General features: G+C 37.7%; 1 protein-coding gene across 1 annotated transcript; it reads right to left on the reverse strand.

The window, feature by feature from the left end:
- Positions 1–3367: 3367 nt before the first annotated feature.
- Positions 3368–18378, reverse strand: Impa1 (inositol monophosphatase 1). The gene is made up of 9 exons (XM_042680680.1): positions 18254–18378; positions 15105–15176; positions 14533–14666; positions 12682–12786; positions 10495–10540; positions 7495–7603; positions 5331–5439; positions 4859–5010; positions 3368–4208 (listed from the first exon to the last, which is right to left on the reverse strand). Exons 2-9 carry the CDS (start codon positions 15165–15167, stop codon positions 4093–4095), a joined length of 834 nt encoding a protein of 277 aa, XP_042536614.1. The 5' UTR covers positions 15168–15176; positions 18254–18378; the 3' UTR covers positions 3368–4092.
- Between the last annotated feature and the right edge of the window lie 1761 nt (positions 18379–20139).

Genomic DNA, 20139 nt, shown 5'->3' on the forward strand with positions numbered 1-20139 from the left:
GTCAGTGAATAAAAGAAACTGACAAGTGAAAATTCCAAAGTATGATTTTGAAATCAAAGAGTAGAAAATGAGAATGAGCTGCAGGTTGAACAAGATAGTCAGAAAATACTTCGCTTGTGTGAATTAGGATATCACAGATGACTCCAAAAAAAAGTATAGAAACGTTAGAAAAACAGGATGTGCCCGACTAGAAATCATCCACATTTGTGTGGATGGATTTTTCCATATTTTTAGTGTTTTTTTTTTTTTTTAAATGCTGTATAAGCACTGTAAGGCCATTCCTTAGTTTTGCATTATTTTGTTGCTGACAGACTTTTGATCTGTTTTACATTTAGACTGCTGCTAGGAACACACTGCACTGCCTTTTGTACACCACATGATGCAATCAATATCATTCCTCTTTAATTTGGACATCCATTTTCTGAAAAGACCAACTGCTTACTTACTGCAGTATAATGGCCTCTTTCCTAAAGGAAAGTTGTCTAGTCCTGTATCAGTATCACGGCTTTAATGATGGACTTCAGGTGGAAGTCTTCTAAATTTGTCTTTTACTTTCAGGTGGTTTCAGTTGTTTTTGAATCTATCATTCCATATTTGTTATCAACCCTCTCAGCTAACCTCCTGCTGTAGTGTGGAAGTTGAGTGCTCTTCAAAGGCCCATGTGGTCCCAGTCAGTGGTGGCAATACACAGCAGCAATCTCGGTACCTGTATTGCAAGTTGGAGACCAGCCTGGGTTAGACTGAAAATCTGTCTTAGGAAAACAAAAATGAAGGAATGGCAGAGGAAAAACAAAGGAGGAGGTAACAATGCTGGATAGGAAATGTACTCATTACTCATGTAACTGTAACCGCTCTGTACAGTATTTTTACAATAAAAAACATAAAAAAATGAAACAACCACAACTTGAGGGAGAATGACGGGGGGGGGGGGGGTAAGGAAAAAGGAGGGAGGGAAGGCCAGCAGGCACATAGGTGCACTGGTTCACAATTGAGGAGGTGGGGGAAGCCGTTATAGGTGTGGCATAGTGGGAGGAGGTTATGCCTTGAAGGGGGTCGTGGAATTTGCCTTAATGCTCTACTACATTCTTTCCACTCTTGCTGCTCTGTCACAAGCCCAGAGTAGCAGTGCCACCCAACCATGGATGAGAGCCTCTAAAACTGCACACCAAAATAAGCCTTATCCTTTTATAAATTATCTTAGGTTTCTTGTTAGAAAAACAAACACACTTCCCTCAAACAGTATTGAAATTCTGGCTGGAAATATAATAAATCTATAGGTCAATTTAGTAAAAACTGACACGTGAGCAATATTGACTATTGCCAAGCACAAATATGTTACATTAAGACCTTTTAAACTTTTTTCAGGAATGTGTTACAGGGTTTTTTTTTTTGGTGCCCAACTCTTGTACATCTTTCATTAAAATAAGTCCCTCAGTATGTTTTTTATATACTGTAAATAGCATCTGCACTAAATGCTATCTGATGTGCTACTGCTTAGATAAACATAGCTCCATTAACCTTATCTCTAGTCATATTACTAATTCTTTTATAGACTAGATTCTTTAGTAGACTTTGGGTTAGTTTTCCTTTATTTTACTTTATGCCAGTTCTGGGGCTTGAACTCAGGGCCTGGGCACTGTCCCTGGGCTTCTTTTGCTCAAGGCTAGCACTATATCACTTAAGTCACAATGCCACTTCCGGCTTTTTGTATTTATGTGATACTGATGAATCAAACCCAGGGCTTCATGAATGCAAGTCAAGCACTCTACCACTAAGCCATATTCCCAGCCCTGAGTTAAGTTTTAGTTGTGCCAATCAACCCTTCTACTTTGTTTCCCTGGCCTTTATTTAAGGTTAATGATATCCTTATAAGCAAACCCATAACTTACATCATAGGAATTTTAGTATATTTTCAAACACAGAATCATCAGATAGCTGAGGACGGTCAAAAGTGAAAGAGACTATGGAAAACAAACAATAACTCAGGAAATTGAGGAGACTGAAAGGGAAAATACAAGGAACAAGATAAAATTAGAGACTGGGGACTGGGGGTGTGGCTCAAGTAAGTGGTAGACTGCCCTGTTTAACAAGATCAAGACTATGAGTTCAAGTCCCAGCACTGCCAAATAAAGTGTAACAAAATATACACTGGAATATCAATGAAATAACTATCAGTGAATAAGTTATTAGATGACTTTGAAGATAAAGATATAAAAAGAAAGGTTAAGTCTACCTTACTCAGAACAAGCATTTCAAATTATTGTTGGACAGTTCATTTGTCAAGTAATCTTTTTCAATATCTAAAGAAATTTCACAAAACATCCAAATTGTACTTACAATAAAAAGATATAAAAGCTACTTACAGGAAAAAATATAAAGTGTTAAACTAGGAAAACAACATGAAAACAGTAGAGTATACTTTCTATCACAAATGTAAGTATCAATATTTTAAATGCATCACAAATGACTAACACATTTTAGACCATTAGTTCTAATAATGTAAATATTCAATAATGCTTTTTAAAAAAATTTATTTATGACAGACTTAATTAAAATAAATTGGAAAAATCCACCAGACTTAGTGTCAGAATTACAGTATGTTTCAAGTGTATGTAATTAACAGTACAAATGCAGTAACTGTAATACCCAAATCTCAGTATATTTAATGTATTACATATACAATAAAATAGCCCCTTGAGAACTATATGAGCACTTTTCAAATACAAGGCTTTATCCAATAGGCTCTTACATGCCTATATCCAAATTTATCTGCTCATACATCAAAGGACAAACATTACCAAAATTAATCCTTTAAAATGTCTCTGAACTATTATAATTTTCTTTTGGGGCTTAATACACCAAGGCTATTAAACAATATAAAAAGGCAGCAGCAATGAAGTTAAATAAGGAGTATGGGAAGAAATCAAATAGCTCAATATTAGCAACAATATATCTGATAGCACAACAAATCTGTGTGACATTTTTACAATGTGACCACTGAATTTAGTACAATGTTATACTGCTTCTAGCTAAGTAACTGATAAGAATACTTGGTGAAATTCCTCTTCTTTAATAAGGGAATTTTACCCCGAAACACATCCTCTGGAAACATCCTAACTGCAGAAATGTCAATGATAAGCAACACTCTCTGATATATGAAATGCTATGTTAATAAGAAACAAAAAAAGGACAATGAGATAATTTTTCAAAACTTGAAGCAAAAAATACATTAAGAGTAAGCTCATTACTTTATGTATTAATTAGAACTAGGAACTGCAACTTGAAAATCTTCAACTCAGGGCCTTTACTTTTTGGCTCATGGCTGGTACTCTACCATTTGGTTAACTGGAGATGAGAGTCTAGCCAACTTTTTCTGCCCAGGCTAGCTCTGAAATGCCACCCTCAGATCTCAGTGTCCTGAGTAGCTATGATTATAGATGTGAGGCACCGACTCCAGCTAAAATTTTCATTCTTAAGTGATTATTTTGGATAGACTATTTGACAGATACTGTGCTATATGTACAGTGATGAGTAAAACAAAGTTTTCTGCTAAAAAGCAAAAGTTTTATTAATCTAAGAAATATTTATTATATACTTACAAACGTAATTAAAATATGGCTTTTAGAAAAAAAAATTTCCGCAAAAAAGGTAACGTTCTAATTGAGTGCTTTTGTATATAAATAGTAACACAAAAGTTCAGAGAATCATATATACTTAGAAACACAAAATGTGAATTTGACTATTTCAATGTATAGCAAAGGAATACACATTTCCTGTGTATTTTCCCCCCAAGCATACACTTAGAAGCAAAAACTTTTTACAATAAACAAATACTCTAACACAGTCCATAGAAAAAGATTTGTTTTAAATTAGGACATCAAAGACAATCTAAATCAATCATATCATACATCCGTTTTTTTCTTTTTCTTTTTCTTTTCTCGTGATCTCAGGGTTGGAACTCAGGGCCTTGTGCATGCTAGGCAAGTGTTCCAGCTCTGAACTATATCCCAGTCCTGTGTCATCCACCTAGGACTGATACCAACGAGTCTGAACACAGGAACCATAACTGTAGTTGACTCTGAGTCCATGCTATTAATCTTCATCATCTCTTTGTAAAGGTACAACCTGAATCTCTTTGGCTATCCTTTCAGCTAACACTTTGCTATTTGCAGCAATTATTCTTCGTGACATCAAATCAAATGGTCCACCTAAAATCAAATATGCAAAGCAGTTATATACTGTATAAACATAGTTTTGAAAAGAAAAACAATCATAGCAATATGTTTTATGGTCATTTATGGTCAAACATTTAACTACATTTTGTTTTCTTCAAAAGTCAGAAAACACCTGTCACATAATTCCAGTGTTTAAGCTTTGGCAGTATACATCTGAGGTGCTAAGCTGCTTTTTTCAGTAAATACCGAAGTGGTGCTCACAAGACACACCAGGTGAGAGACATCATTTTCCTTTTTGTTTTTTCTTTTGTGCGCTCTGGTTATAAGCATCATCTGTCTCCTATCATGAGCCAAATGATTTCAGGGGCTGGGCCTTAAATGGTGTGGACCAGACATTTCCTATTCATGACAGATCTTCCCTGTAACCTCTCAGGAGTCCCAGATACATGTGAGAAAGCTTAGCAGTTTTTCATTGTTAGTCCTGAATTTTACCAGTAGCTCTTATTATTCCCTATCTCCTAATGCTTATTCTGATTCAGAGAAACTTTTAAACCTTGCTTTTGCTTTAGAAGTTGAAGCTATGTCAATTAAAAAAACAAAACAAAACAAAAAAACAACACAACACAGAGAGACAAGTCTCACAGATAGGGAGAAAGCAATACTTTACTCCCCAGTGACTTTACCGGTTACATCCATAAGGACTCCTCCAGCTTCAGTGACAATAATGCCAGCTCCTGCCATGTCCCAGCAGTGAATTCCCATTTCATAATATGCATCCGCCCCTCCAGTTGCCACCAGGCACATGTTAACAGCTGCTGTTCCAACACTCCGGATTCTAGCATGAAGAATAGGACCAGAAAAAATAATCCTGAGAGTAAATAAAGTATTCCTCCTTAACTTCTGCTTATCTTCAGTTTGAGTTTTATTTCTATACAGTTTTCAAGGATGGGAGGCATGTCTCAAATGGTAAAACACTGCCTAGCAAATACAAAGTCTGAGTTCAAACTCTAGTACCAAAAAAGAAGGTTTTCACAAGTGTATTACAAAATTAGAGTTATAGTCTGTTAATAAAAATCTCATTCAAAAGAAAAACAAAACATATTCCTTTATAACGTGAATTACCTGGAACTTTAGGTAGGAAATGAAAAAACTTACCCATGAATGGGAATGGAGAAAAGCTTTTCCATGTTAGAGAGAACAATTCTTACAGTCTCTGGTGTTCTGGAAGAACCTAATTCTGTCACCAATAGTGATTTGGTTATATCTGAAGAGAAAATGTTTTAAATAATCAATAACTTTTATTAAGAATTGTGGAGGGAAATGATGTAATTCAGAACAAAATAACCCCTTTTTCTAGTTTATCAAATTTGTTTCTTTCTAAGCCTTAAACGTTAAAAACTGACAAACTAGCCAGCAGTCTAGGAGGTTGTGAGTTCAGCCTGGGCCACATAGTAAAATTCTGTCTCAAAAACAAACGAAAAGTAATGAACTTATAATGCTCAAGTAAAATTTTTATTTATTTGAGACACAGCTTCATGATATAGCCAAGGCTGGCCTTGAATTCAATGTGTCAAAAATCTGGTCCCAAACCTGTGATCTTATCTCTAGCTTCCAAGTGCTGCGATTACACAAGTGCACCACCACACTTGGCCTTCAAGTGATTATTATTTTTAATTGATAAGCATGGTCTTGAAGTGATTATTTTTATAAGTATTAAAAAGTCCAGCTTCTCAGAATATTACCCAAAAGGTGTACAACATAACCAGGCTGTCTGGGTGCATATCATGTACTTCAAATGTAGAAGAAATGGAAGTGCAACTGTGGTTCAAGTGGTAGAGTACTAGCCTTGAACAGAAAAAGCTCAGAGACAGTACCCAGGGCCCTGAGTTCAGGTCCCAGGACCAGTACGCACGCACACACGCACATGCATACACACACACACCAAAAACACATACTCATACAAATAAAAAACCAAAAACAAACTAAAAAAAGTAACAAATTAAATTAAGTCAGGAGTTTATGCAGGTTTAGAATAAAACAAGTTAAAGTGGTAGGTCTCTGTCTGTCCTGTCCTCTATCTACTAAGCTGACAGACTGTCCAATACTTTCCATTCTCTCTCCAATACCATGAGTGAAGTTCCTGACACCTTCAACAGTACCCATCAGCTGAGAAACACACTGACCAGCTGCTTGTCCCCACCATCTTTGTAACAGTTGTGCTACTTTTAATTGCTACCTACACTATGAAACATGAAAAAATGATCATGCAAAGGCAGAGAATTGTCTCTATGAAAAGCGACCACATTTCTCCAGCTTTAAGATGCACATTTTTTATGTCAGTATCTCGAAGTTATATTATCCAGTCTCTGGAATCTTAAAGACATCAATTTGGAGTCTTAAGAGTTCAATAAAAAAAGGAAATAAATTAAAAATTTGCTCTAAAGTCTTTAGTTAAGGAAAAAGTATGTCTAGGACTCCAAATTCAGACTGTTAGCAAGTTCCTGCTACATAAAAATAATCTGAAAGTACAAAATCAAAAGTGTTGGATGTGGTTTATGAAAGGTGACTCAAAACTTCAATAAGAACTTCAATCAAAACTTCATCACAAGGAAATAAAATGTCAGCTATCTAGGTCTCTCTCTCTCTCTCTCTCTCCTGACACACACACACGCACATCTGGGTTCTGTATGTACAGGGTCCTTAGCCTCAACCCATCTCAGCTTGAAAACACTATGCCCCAAAACTGCACCTTATTGAACATCTGCAGACCTTTTCCTCCTTGTTTTTATACTCTAAGCAATAAAGTATAACAACTATTTACATAACATTTCCATTGAGTGCACAGATGATTTAATAAATCATCCTGTATAGGGGTATATAGGTAGGTTCCATGCAAATACAGCAACAACTTCTCTAAGGTATTTAGTTCAGCAAATGTGGATTGCTGTATCAGCAAGGGATACTGAACCAATTTTCCACAGATACTTTTAATATGCTTTATCTTTAATGCATTTCTTAATAATTAGTGTGGTGACATAAAATCAGAACACGAAGAAGAATCTGGAGTGCAGTGGCTATAACACTAAATGAGATATTCCATGAGGGTAGGAATATAGCTATGTATCTACAGCTTCCTCTCTCCATCACTTAGTACAGCACTGGGCCTGAAGTGTCTGCTCAGTTCTATTCCCCTGCTTCCAATACTATATTCCAAACTAAGGCCAACATATAAATGTAAAAAGCAAATGAACACAATTTATGACTCCATAGATTAATACTAAAAAACCATACTGCACCAACAACTAACGGACAAACCTACCTTCTTGCTGCGAAACCTGTAGTTTTTGGCCATTACAAAAGGCACCTTTGCCTTTCCTGCCAGTATACATCTTATCTTCCACACAACTGTATACAACACCAAATTCCATCTGCAGAGGGAAAACAAGCTTCTTATAGCCAACCTAAGTACTTTTCTTCATTAAACAATACTTTTCAGACAAAGTAAGAAAATTGTGTACTAATAATATATTACTAATAATACCAATAATATTTAGAGAGCTATGACTCAAAATGTGAACCTCCAGCCTTAATAGAGAACATTTCACCTGATATCCTTCACTCTCCTCCCACACATCTAACCTGACAGTACCCAATCTTGCCTCTCTTAGCCTAGGTTAGAGATAGCACATTCATGTTTTCTAAGATGACCATGTTCTCCTTTGTTGTAAGTCCTACTGCTGCATCCATCTTCTCTTAAGACTTCTCTTCTGGTACCTTTCCACCAATGTCCCCCTTTTCCCTACTGGTATGGTTTGAATGACTGACCCTTCTAAAATTCTTATTGAAATTTAACTGCCACAGTAATAGTATTGGGAAATGAGGCCTTTAAAAGGTTAATTAATTGGGCTATGAGGACTCTGCACCCTCAAAGGATGGGTTTACTGCCTAAAAACAACAACAAAAAAAAAAAACAGAGTTTTTTGTCATGTAAAGATTCAGCTTTCTTTCCCTCTGGAAGACACAGCTTGCAAGGTGCCACTTGGAGATCAGCTTCACAACACAAGGAACTACAGCCGCCTTAAAGTCAAATATTTCTATTCATTATAAATTACCCAGTCTTAGGTATTCTGCTGAAGTAGCACAATGACACAACATTTCTTTCCCTTCTGTCAAGGAGTAGCCTAACTTGGCATCACCTCCTCTCCTATGAGTATGTTACAATTTGGGTTCTTCCCTGATCACTCACATTCTGCTGTAACTCCCAGGCAGAGTATCAATGAACAATGATCTCTTAGTGACAATGATTTAGAAGGAAACCATTGGCCACCATCAATACTTACATAGTACTTAATTTGATACTTCCATGTTTCTGACAGACTTGCTCAGTTGTGCCTCACTTAAGAATCCATCTCATTTCCTTGTCTAGCTCTTCATAGTTGAGTACCTTAGGATCTTTTTCCTCCTTCCACATTGTTTTCATTTCTTTTTGTGCTCCAAAACTCTTACAGGTTGGTCCTTAACTACTGTAAGTAATTTTGGCTCCCATCAATCTCACCATCACAGGTAAAAAAACATCATTGGGCACTAGTGGCTCATACATGTAATCCTAGCTACTCAGGAGGCAGAAATCTAAAGATCATGGTTCAAAGACCAGGCAGAAAAGCCAGTGAGACTCTTTACTCCCCTCCTCCTCTCCAAATAAAAGTTCAAACTCCAGGACCAGCCCAAAAAACAGAAAAAGAACTAGTGCTTTAGAACTAAGGTTGTAAAAACCTCAAAGAGGTGAAAAGTACTTCTTCAATGTTTTATTTTTATTTTTTACTGGTACTGGGCTTGGAACCCAGTGCGACATGGCTTACTTAGCAGGAACTCTACCACTTGTGCTATGCCTCCCACTGTTTGTGCTTTATCCAACTCCTAAGACCTCTTCTATTAAGAGAATTGTTTATATTCTCTTCTGTCTTTCACATCTGTAATGGTTCCACTACATATTCTTTTCTTTTTGCAGGATACTGGGCTTTGAACTCAGTGTCTTGAGCTTGCTAATTTTTTTTCTAGTATTGGGCTTGAACTCAGTGCTTTGAGCTTGCTATACAATTGCTCTACCACTTGAGAGACACCCTCAACCCATCCATTACATTTCTTTACATGCTCTCATATGTAATTGAGTTCAATGTCGATGGTAGCATACAGCCTAGAGCTAGTTATATGCTAAATGCTCATTAGCTCAGTTTGGATAGTCTCACTGATTAATATAACTTAATCAGTAAGCTTTCATTTGTACTAATTGGGTTTCACTTGTTTTCTTGGAGATTGAACTCTACTACTGAGTGAAACCCCCAGCCTTAATTTTGTGTTTATATTTTCAAAAATATAAACTGGCTGATCAGATATTTCACAAATTCCTTGAAGACAAGTATGTAGATGTTAGTAATCAACTTGGTTAGCAAGTGTAAGACCCTGAGTTCAATCTCCAGTATTGAGGAAAAAAAAAAAAGATGCCCATGTGCTAGTGAACATCCTACACTACTTGGCCAGCCAAATAACCAAAGCAAGGTAATGTAACAGCTATGGATTTGAAGTTTCTGAGCTTTAGATATAAAAATTTGATTATGTTTAGGTTCCAAATAAATTCTGTACTTTCCAGCTATGTTCTCTCTGATACTTTTATATCTTTGACTGTCTCTCTTCACTGACAACTTACTAAAACATTTCTAGCTCAAATCCCATCTTTTCCATGTTAACTTTTATTATTAATAAATGCTTCTAGGCAAGTGCTTTACATCCCAGGCCTTTTATTAGTTATTTTTCCAGACCTGGTCTCATGCAAACTTCTTCTGGGCTGGCCTCAAACTACAATCTTTTAACCTACTTTGGGTTGGCTCGATTATGAATAATAGTATTTACCATCACACACAGATGGTTTTTGAGACAGTCTTGCTAATTTTTGCTTGAGTTGACCTCTCTCTGCATCCCAAAAAGCTGGGATTATGGGTATGCACCACCATATCTAGCTCTCCTTGAAGCATTTTAGGTTAGATCAACTCCTGTCATGGTTAACTCTACATATAGTAGAGAATGAGTTTTCCTTTTTACTGGTGATTATTTAATTTTTTTTTTTGCAACTCTTGCTTCTAAGAAAACATGAAATTTTCTTCACTGGAAATACATCATGAAAATTGTAACAGTATTTATTGTCTTCTATTTAAAATAATGCAGTTATGTAACTACAGAGACATCTGAAATCATTTGGGAGACTTGTTTCATCTTTGTCAGAAAACAACCAAGACATTTTATGAACCATACATTTACAACATACCTTTTTATTTACAACAAAGCCAATCGAAACAGCTACAAAAGGAAATCTTTAAAAAAAGAGAGACAAAACCCACAAATTTACCAAGACAGAACTTATTTTTAATAAAACTCATTTTCTCATAAGTGCTTATAAAATTTTCAGTCTCACCCTTCCTCCCTCCCAAAAGTAGGATGCAACAGAATATACAGTATTGCCAGGGGGCAGGAGATGGTACCCACCACTAACACATGTGCCCCCTAACAGATGCTTCTATAGCATGAAAAAGATCTGAGGATTTGTAAGAAACTGGCAACTACTGTCCCTTTCAGAAATACATCCATTGTAAGGGGAATAAATGCTAGGTAGATAAATTGCAATGCATGCCATTTTACTTCTTTTGAGTGTAAAACACTGAATATAATAAATCTGTAAAGATTTTTACATAAAATAAATTGATAAATTCTTAAAATTATCATTGTTGGTAGTTGAGATATAGAGATTGAGAGGATCTAATTCAAGGCTAACCTAGGCAGAAAAGTTAACAAGACTCCTTAACCTATAACTGCGCATATCTATGCCAATCTACATGGGAGGCTGAGATTGGCCTGATATCCTAATGCCAGGTCAGTCTAGCCAGATATGTCTGTGAGACTCTGTCTCCACAGACATGGTAGCATGCACCTATGAAAGCCTAAAAGTAGGCAGATGGTGGCTTAGGCAGGAGCCAGGTCAGAAGTGAACCCTGTGCTAAAAACAGGAGCTAGTGAAAAACAGGGCTAGAGGCATGGCTCAGAGTTATCTTGCCAACCTCACAAGTACAAGGTCCTGTCAAACTCCCCAGTACAGCCAAAAAAAAAAAAACAAAACAAGCATGGTTATTCATGAAAAGACTTTTTATCCTCCTACAATCTGGACCTGTGATAAATAAGTTGGTGACTGTGACTATTCCAACACCAAACTCATAACTTCACATGTGAAAGGTAAACTATTAAGAGTCAGTGATTTCTAGACTGCACAAGTTTGAGCACAGAACTCATAATTTCTGACTCACAAGAGAACCATGATCAAAGATACAAAGCAGGTTCAAGCATAACTACTAAAAATTAAAACTTTGTAATATTTAACATTGGGTTTTCATTTAGCAAAAAAACAGGATCAAGCTACACATAACTATGTTTCAACAGATCACTAATAGCTTTCCACATTTAAGACACATTTTGTGGGATAAAGATTGTATACCTTAGCTTTACAGGCCACAGTAAATATAAATGCAGTCCAGATAGGGTAAGCAGCATGACGACTTTAAATTAACATTTCTAAACAATCCCACAAAACTAGGCATGCATTTTAACTCTCCATAGCAATTCCACCAGGCTTTCATCTAGTGAAAATACTGAGTTATAATAAACTTAGTCTGTGGTAGGCACTATACTAAGTTCTCACAGAAATATACTAGTCAGGGAGTCCGATAAGAAACTATTTTATGGGACAGGTGCTATTAAAATAGCCATTTATAAAGATTAACTAATTGTTCAAAGTCCAACAGTCAATAAAAAGCCCCAGCAGACTCAATTCTGTAACTGTTGAACCTAAAACCCAAGCCCTTCCTACCAGTTTTCTCTCTTGTGCTGAGTTCGTTCTATAGACAACACTCTAATAGTGATATTTTAATTTACTAATCTCAAAGCATTACTGCTGCTCTTTTACATTTTTATGTGATGAACTTTGTGTCTTAGGTCAAGTCCATAACAGTATTCTCTCTCATCTTTCCTCCATACCTGATCAAAGATCTGCATAACATATTTAATTCTATTATGTTTTATGTATTTTCTTTTTTTTTTTTGTTGTTGGTCGTGGGGCTTGAACTCTGGGCCTGGGCGCTGTCCCTCAGCTCTTCAGCTCAAGGCGAGCGCTCTACCACTTGAGCTACAGCGCCACTTCCGGTTTTCTGGTGGTTTATTGGAGATAGGAGTCTCAGGGTCTCTCCTGCCCGGGCTGGCTTTGAACCGCGATCCTCAGATCTCAGCCTCCTGAGTAGCTAGGATTACAGGCGTGAGCCACCAGCGCCCGGCTTATGTACATTTTCTTAGAATAAAGAAGAATCAAAAGCACACTATTGTCTAAACTTATACTTTCCTAAGCAGAGCTCTCCACAGGCCCATCCAGTTGATACACAAGCAGTGATTCTGTAAACATCTAAAAGCATACCTGTGTACAAAGTTAGTTGTGCCATCAATTGGGTCAATGATCCAAGTGGGGTTGTCGGTTAAGACACTTTTTTCCCCAGCTGCCACAGATTCTTCACCAATGAAACTAAACGAAACACAAAATCTCTAAATTGCTTCTGACAATTTTCAAGGTACAATACTTCCTTATACTTTCCTATAAAACATAGACAAAGTCTACAATTTTTGTTGCTGCTTCCTGCAAAAACTGATTAAAAAGGCTTTATTTTCCCCACAGCACAGATATATACAATGTAACAAGACTTCAAAATTCAAAATGGCAACAGGAGGATTAAGTAATGCCACACGCATGTACACAATTTTGTCTAAACTTATACTTCCCTGAGCAGAGCTCTCCACAGGCCCATCCAGATGCATCAGAAAAGGGCATTGGTTATAAGAGAAATGATCAAGAAAATATAATTCTAGGTAAGACCACAAATTTTCTAATATTCTTCCTTTCAAGATGTAGTTCCTCATGGACCCTGGTGAGCTCAGCAAATTGTCTTGTTTCTAACCAACAAAATAAAGAGGCTTTGACAGTGTACGGTTTTAGAGACCAGTTCACCAACTGGCCTGGTGTTTTCCATGTTGACACTGCCTCTTCCTTCCTGACTCACGAGCTTGGGGAGACTACCAGCAAACAACCCACAAGCAACTGAAGTCTGCCAACCATCACAGAAATGAATGAATCCTTCAGCTCTAGTTGAGCCTTGACATGACTGAAGCCCTGAACAATACTTTGGCTAAAACCTCATATTCCTAACTCTAGTAAAACTGAGGTAATGAAAGTTTGTTGATAGAGCTCTAAGCTTTTAGGAGAAATCTGCTTTGCAGTAATAGATAACCAACACAGAGAATATTAAATAAGTAATGGAAATGCAAATCACCTACAACAAAATTGCTGTGTATATGGTATCTGAGCTTACTGGCTTTTCTATTTTCCTATTCTTATTTTGTATTTTACATTATTCACTATTCACCACTGAACCATCCTAATTACCATTTTTTGTGGTTTTATTTTCCATCTTTTTCTCTTAGTTATGTCTTTTTAGCTTTCTATCTAGCTATAGTTTTAAATATTTTTATTTCTCAATAACTAAAAGACTGGCAATGGCCAATGGCTGACTAGTAAGTACTGAATGACAGAGAAAAGACTTTTAAATACAATAACAATACTTCTCTATTTTTTTTTCTTTTTGGTCTAGCTGTGTAACCCAGGTCTGAATTAACCTTCCTATTTTCCTGCCTCTATCTCCTAAATGCTGGAATTAGAGATATGTCCAATCAAGCCCTGCTGATGACAATGTTTCTGCTAAATTTCTGTGCCTATGAGAGCATATATTTTAGATTTTCTGTCAGATTCACTAAAGCTACTACTTCTTTACCATACAAAGACAGCAGCAAAACAGAATATAACTGAGTTTTCTAATCATGTCTACCAAACATTCCTTTTTTTTTTTTCTTTTAATGGTACGAGGGCTTGAAGTTTTCTCAGCTAGTACTTTACCACTACAGCCATGGCTTTTTTAACTTAATTTTTGGAAACATTATTGAGGATTGAACTCAGGCCTCTTACAAGGTAGTCAAGTTTTCTGACTACATGAGCCATACCTCGAGCCCTTTTGTACTTTGTTCTGAGATAGCATCGTGCCAACTTTGTAGAGATTAGCCTGTACTTTATCCTCCAATAGGTTTGAGTTCTTCCCTCGCATGGTCTTGATCTGAGCTTTCTAATACATTCACAATAAATTCAAATTGTATAGGTTTGGTGCCTAATACACTGACCTAAACTAGAGTTCATCTTATCCCTGGAAATGGATATAAAAAATACCTATGAGATGGGTATTTTTCCTTTATAGAAGACAGAAGCATTTTTTCAACCTTTTGATCCGTAGCAGTTACCAAATCAGCTGGAGAACTTTTAATCATAACATTCATTTCATGTTTTAGAGCTTCACAAATCACCTAAAAAGATAATTTTTTGGGGGGTGGGGGGAGGAGGTAAACAAATAGAAAAGGCATAAGTAATTTTAAATCAAACAAAAAGAATAATACAAATGGCTTAAAATATTCAATCTGTCTTATATGATATGCTTAAAATTTTCTTGCAAAACTCTCCCTATAATAAGACATTTAGTGCTTATGATCTTCTGGGCACAAATTATATAATCCTATATTCTATTTTAGATCCATAGCTGTCATTAGAGTTTAATATAAAGTTGAAATAAGGAGCTTGGGTGTACAGTTATAAAAGTGGTTGCCTAGCATATGTGAGGCACTAGGATCTACTCCCCAGTATCAAAATGATAATAAAAATAAATAAAAACAAAGGGATTTTCACTGTATTTAAAATGGCACTATCTACACCTACCACATTATAGCCAAGGAAATTTTAGTTCATACCTCTCCAGCTTGTCTTGCCAGGGTTACTGCAAAGTCCATGCATTCTTGCCAAGGATCAGCCATCTTCTGAATCTATTTCATATTTTTAAGTACAAGGTATTTACAGATTCATCAAAATGTTTATTACAGAATAGTCAGTTCACAAAAGCATCTCAATGATCAACAGACTTTTACTCCAGGAATCACCCTTTTCCTAATACAGAGTTCAGTACTTCCCTGTACTCCTGATTTTCTTGGTGACCTAGTAAAAAATCATTTTGCACCTAATACCTTACTTCTATTATAAAACATTCTATAACAGAAAAATTCTATAAAAATGTCACCCAAGATGTCCATACGAAGACAAGTAGTATTTTAAATATAGGTGTATTGCTGAGTGGAGAACAAAGTGTAGATAGGAGAAAGAACCCGGACATTTTAAAATAAAGGAAACTTCCATTAAAAAGGGCAAAAGAGCATGTACAAATTATTTAATGCTTAATACATGTGATTTTTTAAAGTAAATTTGTAAAGATGAAAATTTCAGACTGAAAGATAAGAAATAATTTACATAATGTATAAACAGATGACAGTCCAAATTTTAAAATTCTGATTTTCAAGTCCATTTATTCTTCTATATAATATTCTGAGGAAAAAAATTTGAAGTATAAAAACAGAGTAAGAAAGCAAAGATGAAATTTACTTCCTGAATTTCAGAGAGGGGGAAAAATACAACATAGTTTTGTGCTCTTCCTCTGCCCCGTCAGAACTTTCCACTAACTTGTGAAGCCTCACTGCTGGTTTGACAGCACTCCAGTCTGTGCCCAGCACAGAGAAACAAATGAAGCTGTCATGCTCTGAAAACTGACATTTTTCATAAAGCAACCTAATTCTTTATCCTATATACTTCCAATAACTGACATTTTTGTCTTATAGAATATTAAGAAATCTTGATCTTATTGCTCACAAGATCAGGGGAGAGGGCAAAGGATGAATAAAGTGAATTTCTGCTGGGGCTTTTCTTTCTCCTTGGTAGTTTTTGTTATTATTATTGTTGTTTTCTTTAAACTGTTTAGTCTAGTGTGAAACTTGGGATCCTCCTACCTAACCAACCAAGTGCTTGGATTACAAATGTGTACCAGCATGCTGGGCACTTTCTCTTCTTGAAATAAGCATTTAAACAAATTTTAACAGGAGGCTACTCTTCATAAATCTTTGATGCTCTTCCAGAAGTTTCCAAACTTTTTCCATTTCTGCTTCTACTCTTTTTCACTCTGAAGTAGTGTTCTTAGATTGCATTTGCTTTCTTACTAGAGGCTTTGCTTAAGCTACTTACTCTCTACTTTCTGAGAGTACAGTACAAACTCCTACTATTTCATCAAGGCCCATTTCAGAAGCTCTCCATTTCTAGAGACCTTCTAGCCAGAAGCTGTTTATCACTCAACAAGAATTTGCTGATACTTATTATATGCTAGACACAGCACTACCATGTGGAAAACTGAATTAGTTAAAAAAAAAGAAAAGAAAAAAAAGGAAACACACCAAAAAAAAACTCCACTGTTCATATATATATAAAAATTATAAATGTAGTAAAGGCTAAAAAAGCAGTGAGAAGCATTGTGACCAGAGCTATGACCAGACCTTGGTACTGGATGTTTCTCTGAGGATATGATTAAATTAAGTTGCAAAGAATAAGTAAAAAGTCATTAACCAAATTGCAGAACTAAAGAAAAAGAGGAACTTAAAAGACCCAAGCAGGACACCTCAGAGAATGAGAAATGGAAAGGGATAAGGCTAGAGGAGATACTGAGGCCAATATTTTAAAGGCCTGAGGGCTTCTTGCTAGGCAAGTGTGTTCCTAAGCCCTAGAGGTAAGACTTTGATTTGAGAACAATGGGGAGTCATTTTATTGTGGCTATAGAATGGAAGAGCAAAAATTAGAAAATTTAGATTTGGTATGCAGAAGTTCACAGAGACCCAATGGTTGACTTAAACCTAGGGGGTGAGGAGGGGGGAAGCTTAGGCAGAGAGATGATTAGGGAGTAAAGTAGGGAAACTTGGTAGCAAATCAAACTTGAGGCAAGAGAAGGAGTTCGTTGATGCCCACATCCCTCACTTTGGCACTGGCAAGGATAATGACCACACCTTCTGAAAAAGGGAGGAACAAAGGGGTAAAGTTTGGGTAGAAGAAGATCAAGAGCAGGTAGTTCTGTGAAATCAAAATACAGTGTCAATTAGACAACTGAATATATATTGATTCCAAGCTTGGAGACAGGTATTCCTGCTGATATAAATACGTAAGCAATTTAAATAGGTAGCAATGGAGTCTGAATGTGAATGACTCCTGGAGCTTCAGCCTGGAAGAACATTATCATTTTTATGACACTCAGTAATGCCTTCTTTACGGTTTAGTCATTTGTGTGAATGCTTTATCTTCTCAACCAGCGAGATGATATTTGTTTTTGTGAAACAAAAACAAAGGGAAATTCTTAGCTGTTACAAGTATGACAGGCCTAGAAGAGGAAAAGGATTAAGAAAACTAATCAGCTTCCCCCTCCTCCCCGCACCCCCCCAAGGTGTGAAACCAACAAAAAGACTGTTTAAAGATACTCTAGGCCCCGGGGGCATTGTTTTTCAACCAGTGCTTAGCTTTGCTCCTGGTGGTTTTCTTAAACTTACTCCGGGACCTGGACCTTTTCCTGTCCAGGATAGCTCTTAAATGGCTCAATAAATGTTTTTATTTCGGGACATTTTGTTTTCTCTCTTTAACTGCGGCCATATCCTTTTCACCTGCACTTCTCCCCAACGGTAAGTATCGGGGACTTTTCCAGCCGGTCTCCCTCCACACCGACGGGCCTTCGGATGGGGGCCGCGGGGCCGCTGCAGTCCTCACCCGCCCCCGACGGCGCGGGCCCAGGGCTCAGCCCGACCTCTCCGACCCCGGTGAAGGCAGACGGGGCAATTCCACAGGGACCGCCGCAGGCTGGTGCAGGCTGGTGTGAAACCGCTGGTTTCTGGAGTCGCAGGGCAGGGAGAGGGCACCCAACCGTGGCCCGGGCCTCGGGCTCTGGCCTTGCGCAGCCCACCGCGCCCACCCGCGCCGCCCAGGCCTCAGCGCCCAACCTGCGCGCCCGAGGGCCGCAGGAATGAGGGAGGAAAATGGTTCTCACCTCGGGTTCGAGGGTTCGATCCTGCTCGCTCGCTCGCTCGCAAGCTCGGTCAGTTGCCGGAGGTAAGTGAGGATTCGCTCTTCCGGAGGTAACGGGACGCCGGGACAGGAAGTCCCGCCTCCACAAAGGTCTTCCCTCGAGGGGCGTGGCTATGGGGCGTGGCTCTATTGGACGTGGCCACGCCCCCTTCGCTGGAGTTCCGCCTCGGGGCGTGCATTGCAGCCTGGCTCCTTTTCCTGGCCTGACCTGATGCAGGACACCTTCTCTAGTTCTTCTAACTTCCTTTCTCCCGCTGGCCTTTTCTTCTTTAAGAATCACCTTTTTTCTTTTGCTGACGACTTCTTTTGTCTTCCATCCGTTCATGTTTTCCCAGTTCCCTTTTTTCCTTCTATTCTCTTATTTCTGTCCTTGTGTTTGACAGAACATAATATTGGTGCTGTGGTTCCAGTTGAGCAGCTCTTAGTTGCTAATCCTATTCTAGGTAAACATAGATTTAAAAAAATTACTGGTTACCAGAAACTACTGTCTAGTCTCAGTAATTCATTTAGATGCCATTTATTGAAGACTGAAATGTACTTCGGGCAGTTGTACTTGGCATGTGCGAGGCAAGCACCTGACCATTAAGCAGGATCGCCAATACTAGTTTTTTGTTGTTGTTGTTGTTTTTGTTTTTTTTTGTTTGAGACAAAATCCCACTACGTAGCTCAGGCTGGGTTGAAACTCCTGATCTTCCTCCTTTCTCTCCAAAGTGCTGGGATTACCACCTTCACACCACCTTCACACCAGACAATTGCTGTATTTTTATTTGCAGTGTTTAACTGAAACGTTGCAACAGTTCCATACAGGTGTGATTCTCTTTATATAAATGAAGAAATGATAACCTAGAGAGATGATGTTAAGTGGTTTGTCCCAGATCACATAACCGGAGCAGAGAGTGGCATACCCTGACTCCAAAGTACACAGGCAGGAAAGACACAGGCTGCAACAGATTGCATCCCATTTAGTACAAGTCTATTGTCCTTAAAATAATTCCTTCTCTCCCAATGCCAAAAGCAATGCACAGTTGTCCTAGCCACAACAGGATCAGAAAGTAGGTTGAGTCTTTGCTTCTAAGTGGTTGTTTCCACAGTTTAATCAGGAGACAAAAAGTTATTGCCAATGTAAAACATATTCCAAACATGAATGGTGCTGGGTTTGCATGTCATACTCAGATAATCCTAATTACTCAAGAGGCTAAGAAACAAAGGATCTCAGTTTGAATACAGTCAGAGCAGAAAAGTCTATGAAATTTCATTTCCAAAATAACCAGCAAAACTTGGGCTGTATGCATGGCTCAAATGGCAAAACTCCTGCCATAAGCAAGAAAGCCTTGAGACCTTAAGTTTAAGCCCTGGTATGGCATAAACAACAACAAAAACAAAACAAAACATGAAAGCCCCAAAACAACAATAAAAAAGGATTACTGTGAACAGTGGACTCAATTCTTTTTCTTCTGAAGAATGATGACTCAAGAACGATTTGGAAGCATTCCCTTATCAAATGATACTTTTGGTTTCTTCATTTTATATTTTAAAAAGTCTCAGTAAGCTGGATGCCTGTGGCTCACACCTGTAACCCTAGCTACTCAGGAGGCTGAGATCTGAGGATCGTGGTTCTAAGCCAGCCTGGCAGGAACGTCCATGATACTCTTATCATCAGTAAATCACTCAGAAAACTAGAAGTGCCTTACGTAGTAGAGCGCTAGCCTTGAGCTGAAGAACTGAGGGACAGTGCCCAGGCCCAGAGTTCAAGCCCCATGACCGACGAGAAAAAAAAAACAAAAACAAAAAAAAAACCCTCAGGAACTAATTTTTTTTTTTTTTTTTGGTCAGTTGTGAGACCTTAGC

Source organism: Dipodomys spectabilis, unplaced genomic scaffold (genome assembly GCF_019054845.1).
Source record: "Dipodomys spectabilis isolate Male_0828 unplaced genomic scaffold, ASM1905484v1 ptg000063l, whole genome shotgun sequence".
Classification (NCBI taxonomy): domain Eukaryota; kingdom Metazoa; phylum Chordata; class Mammalia; order Rodentia; family Heteromyidae; genus Dipodomys; species Dipodomys spectabilis.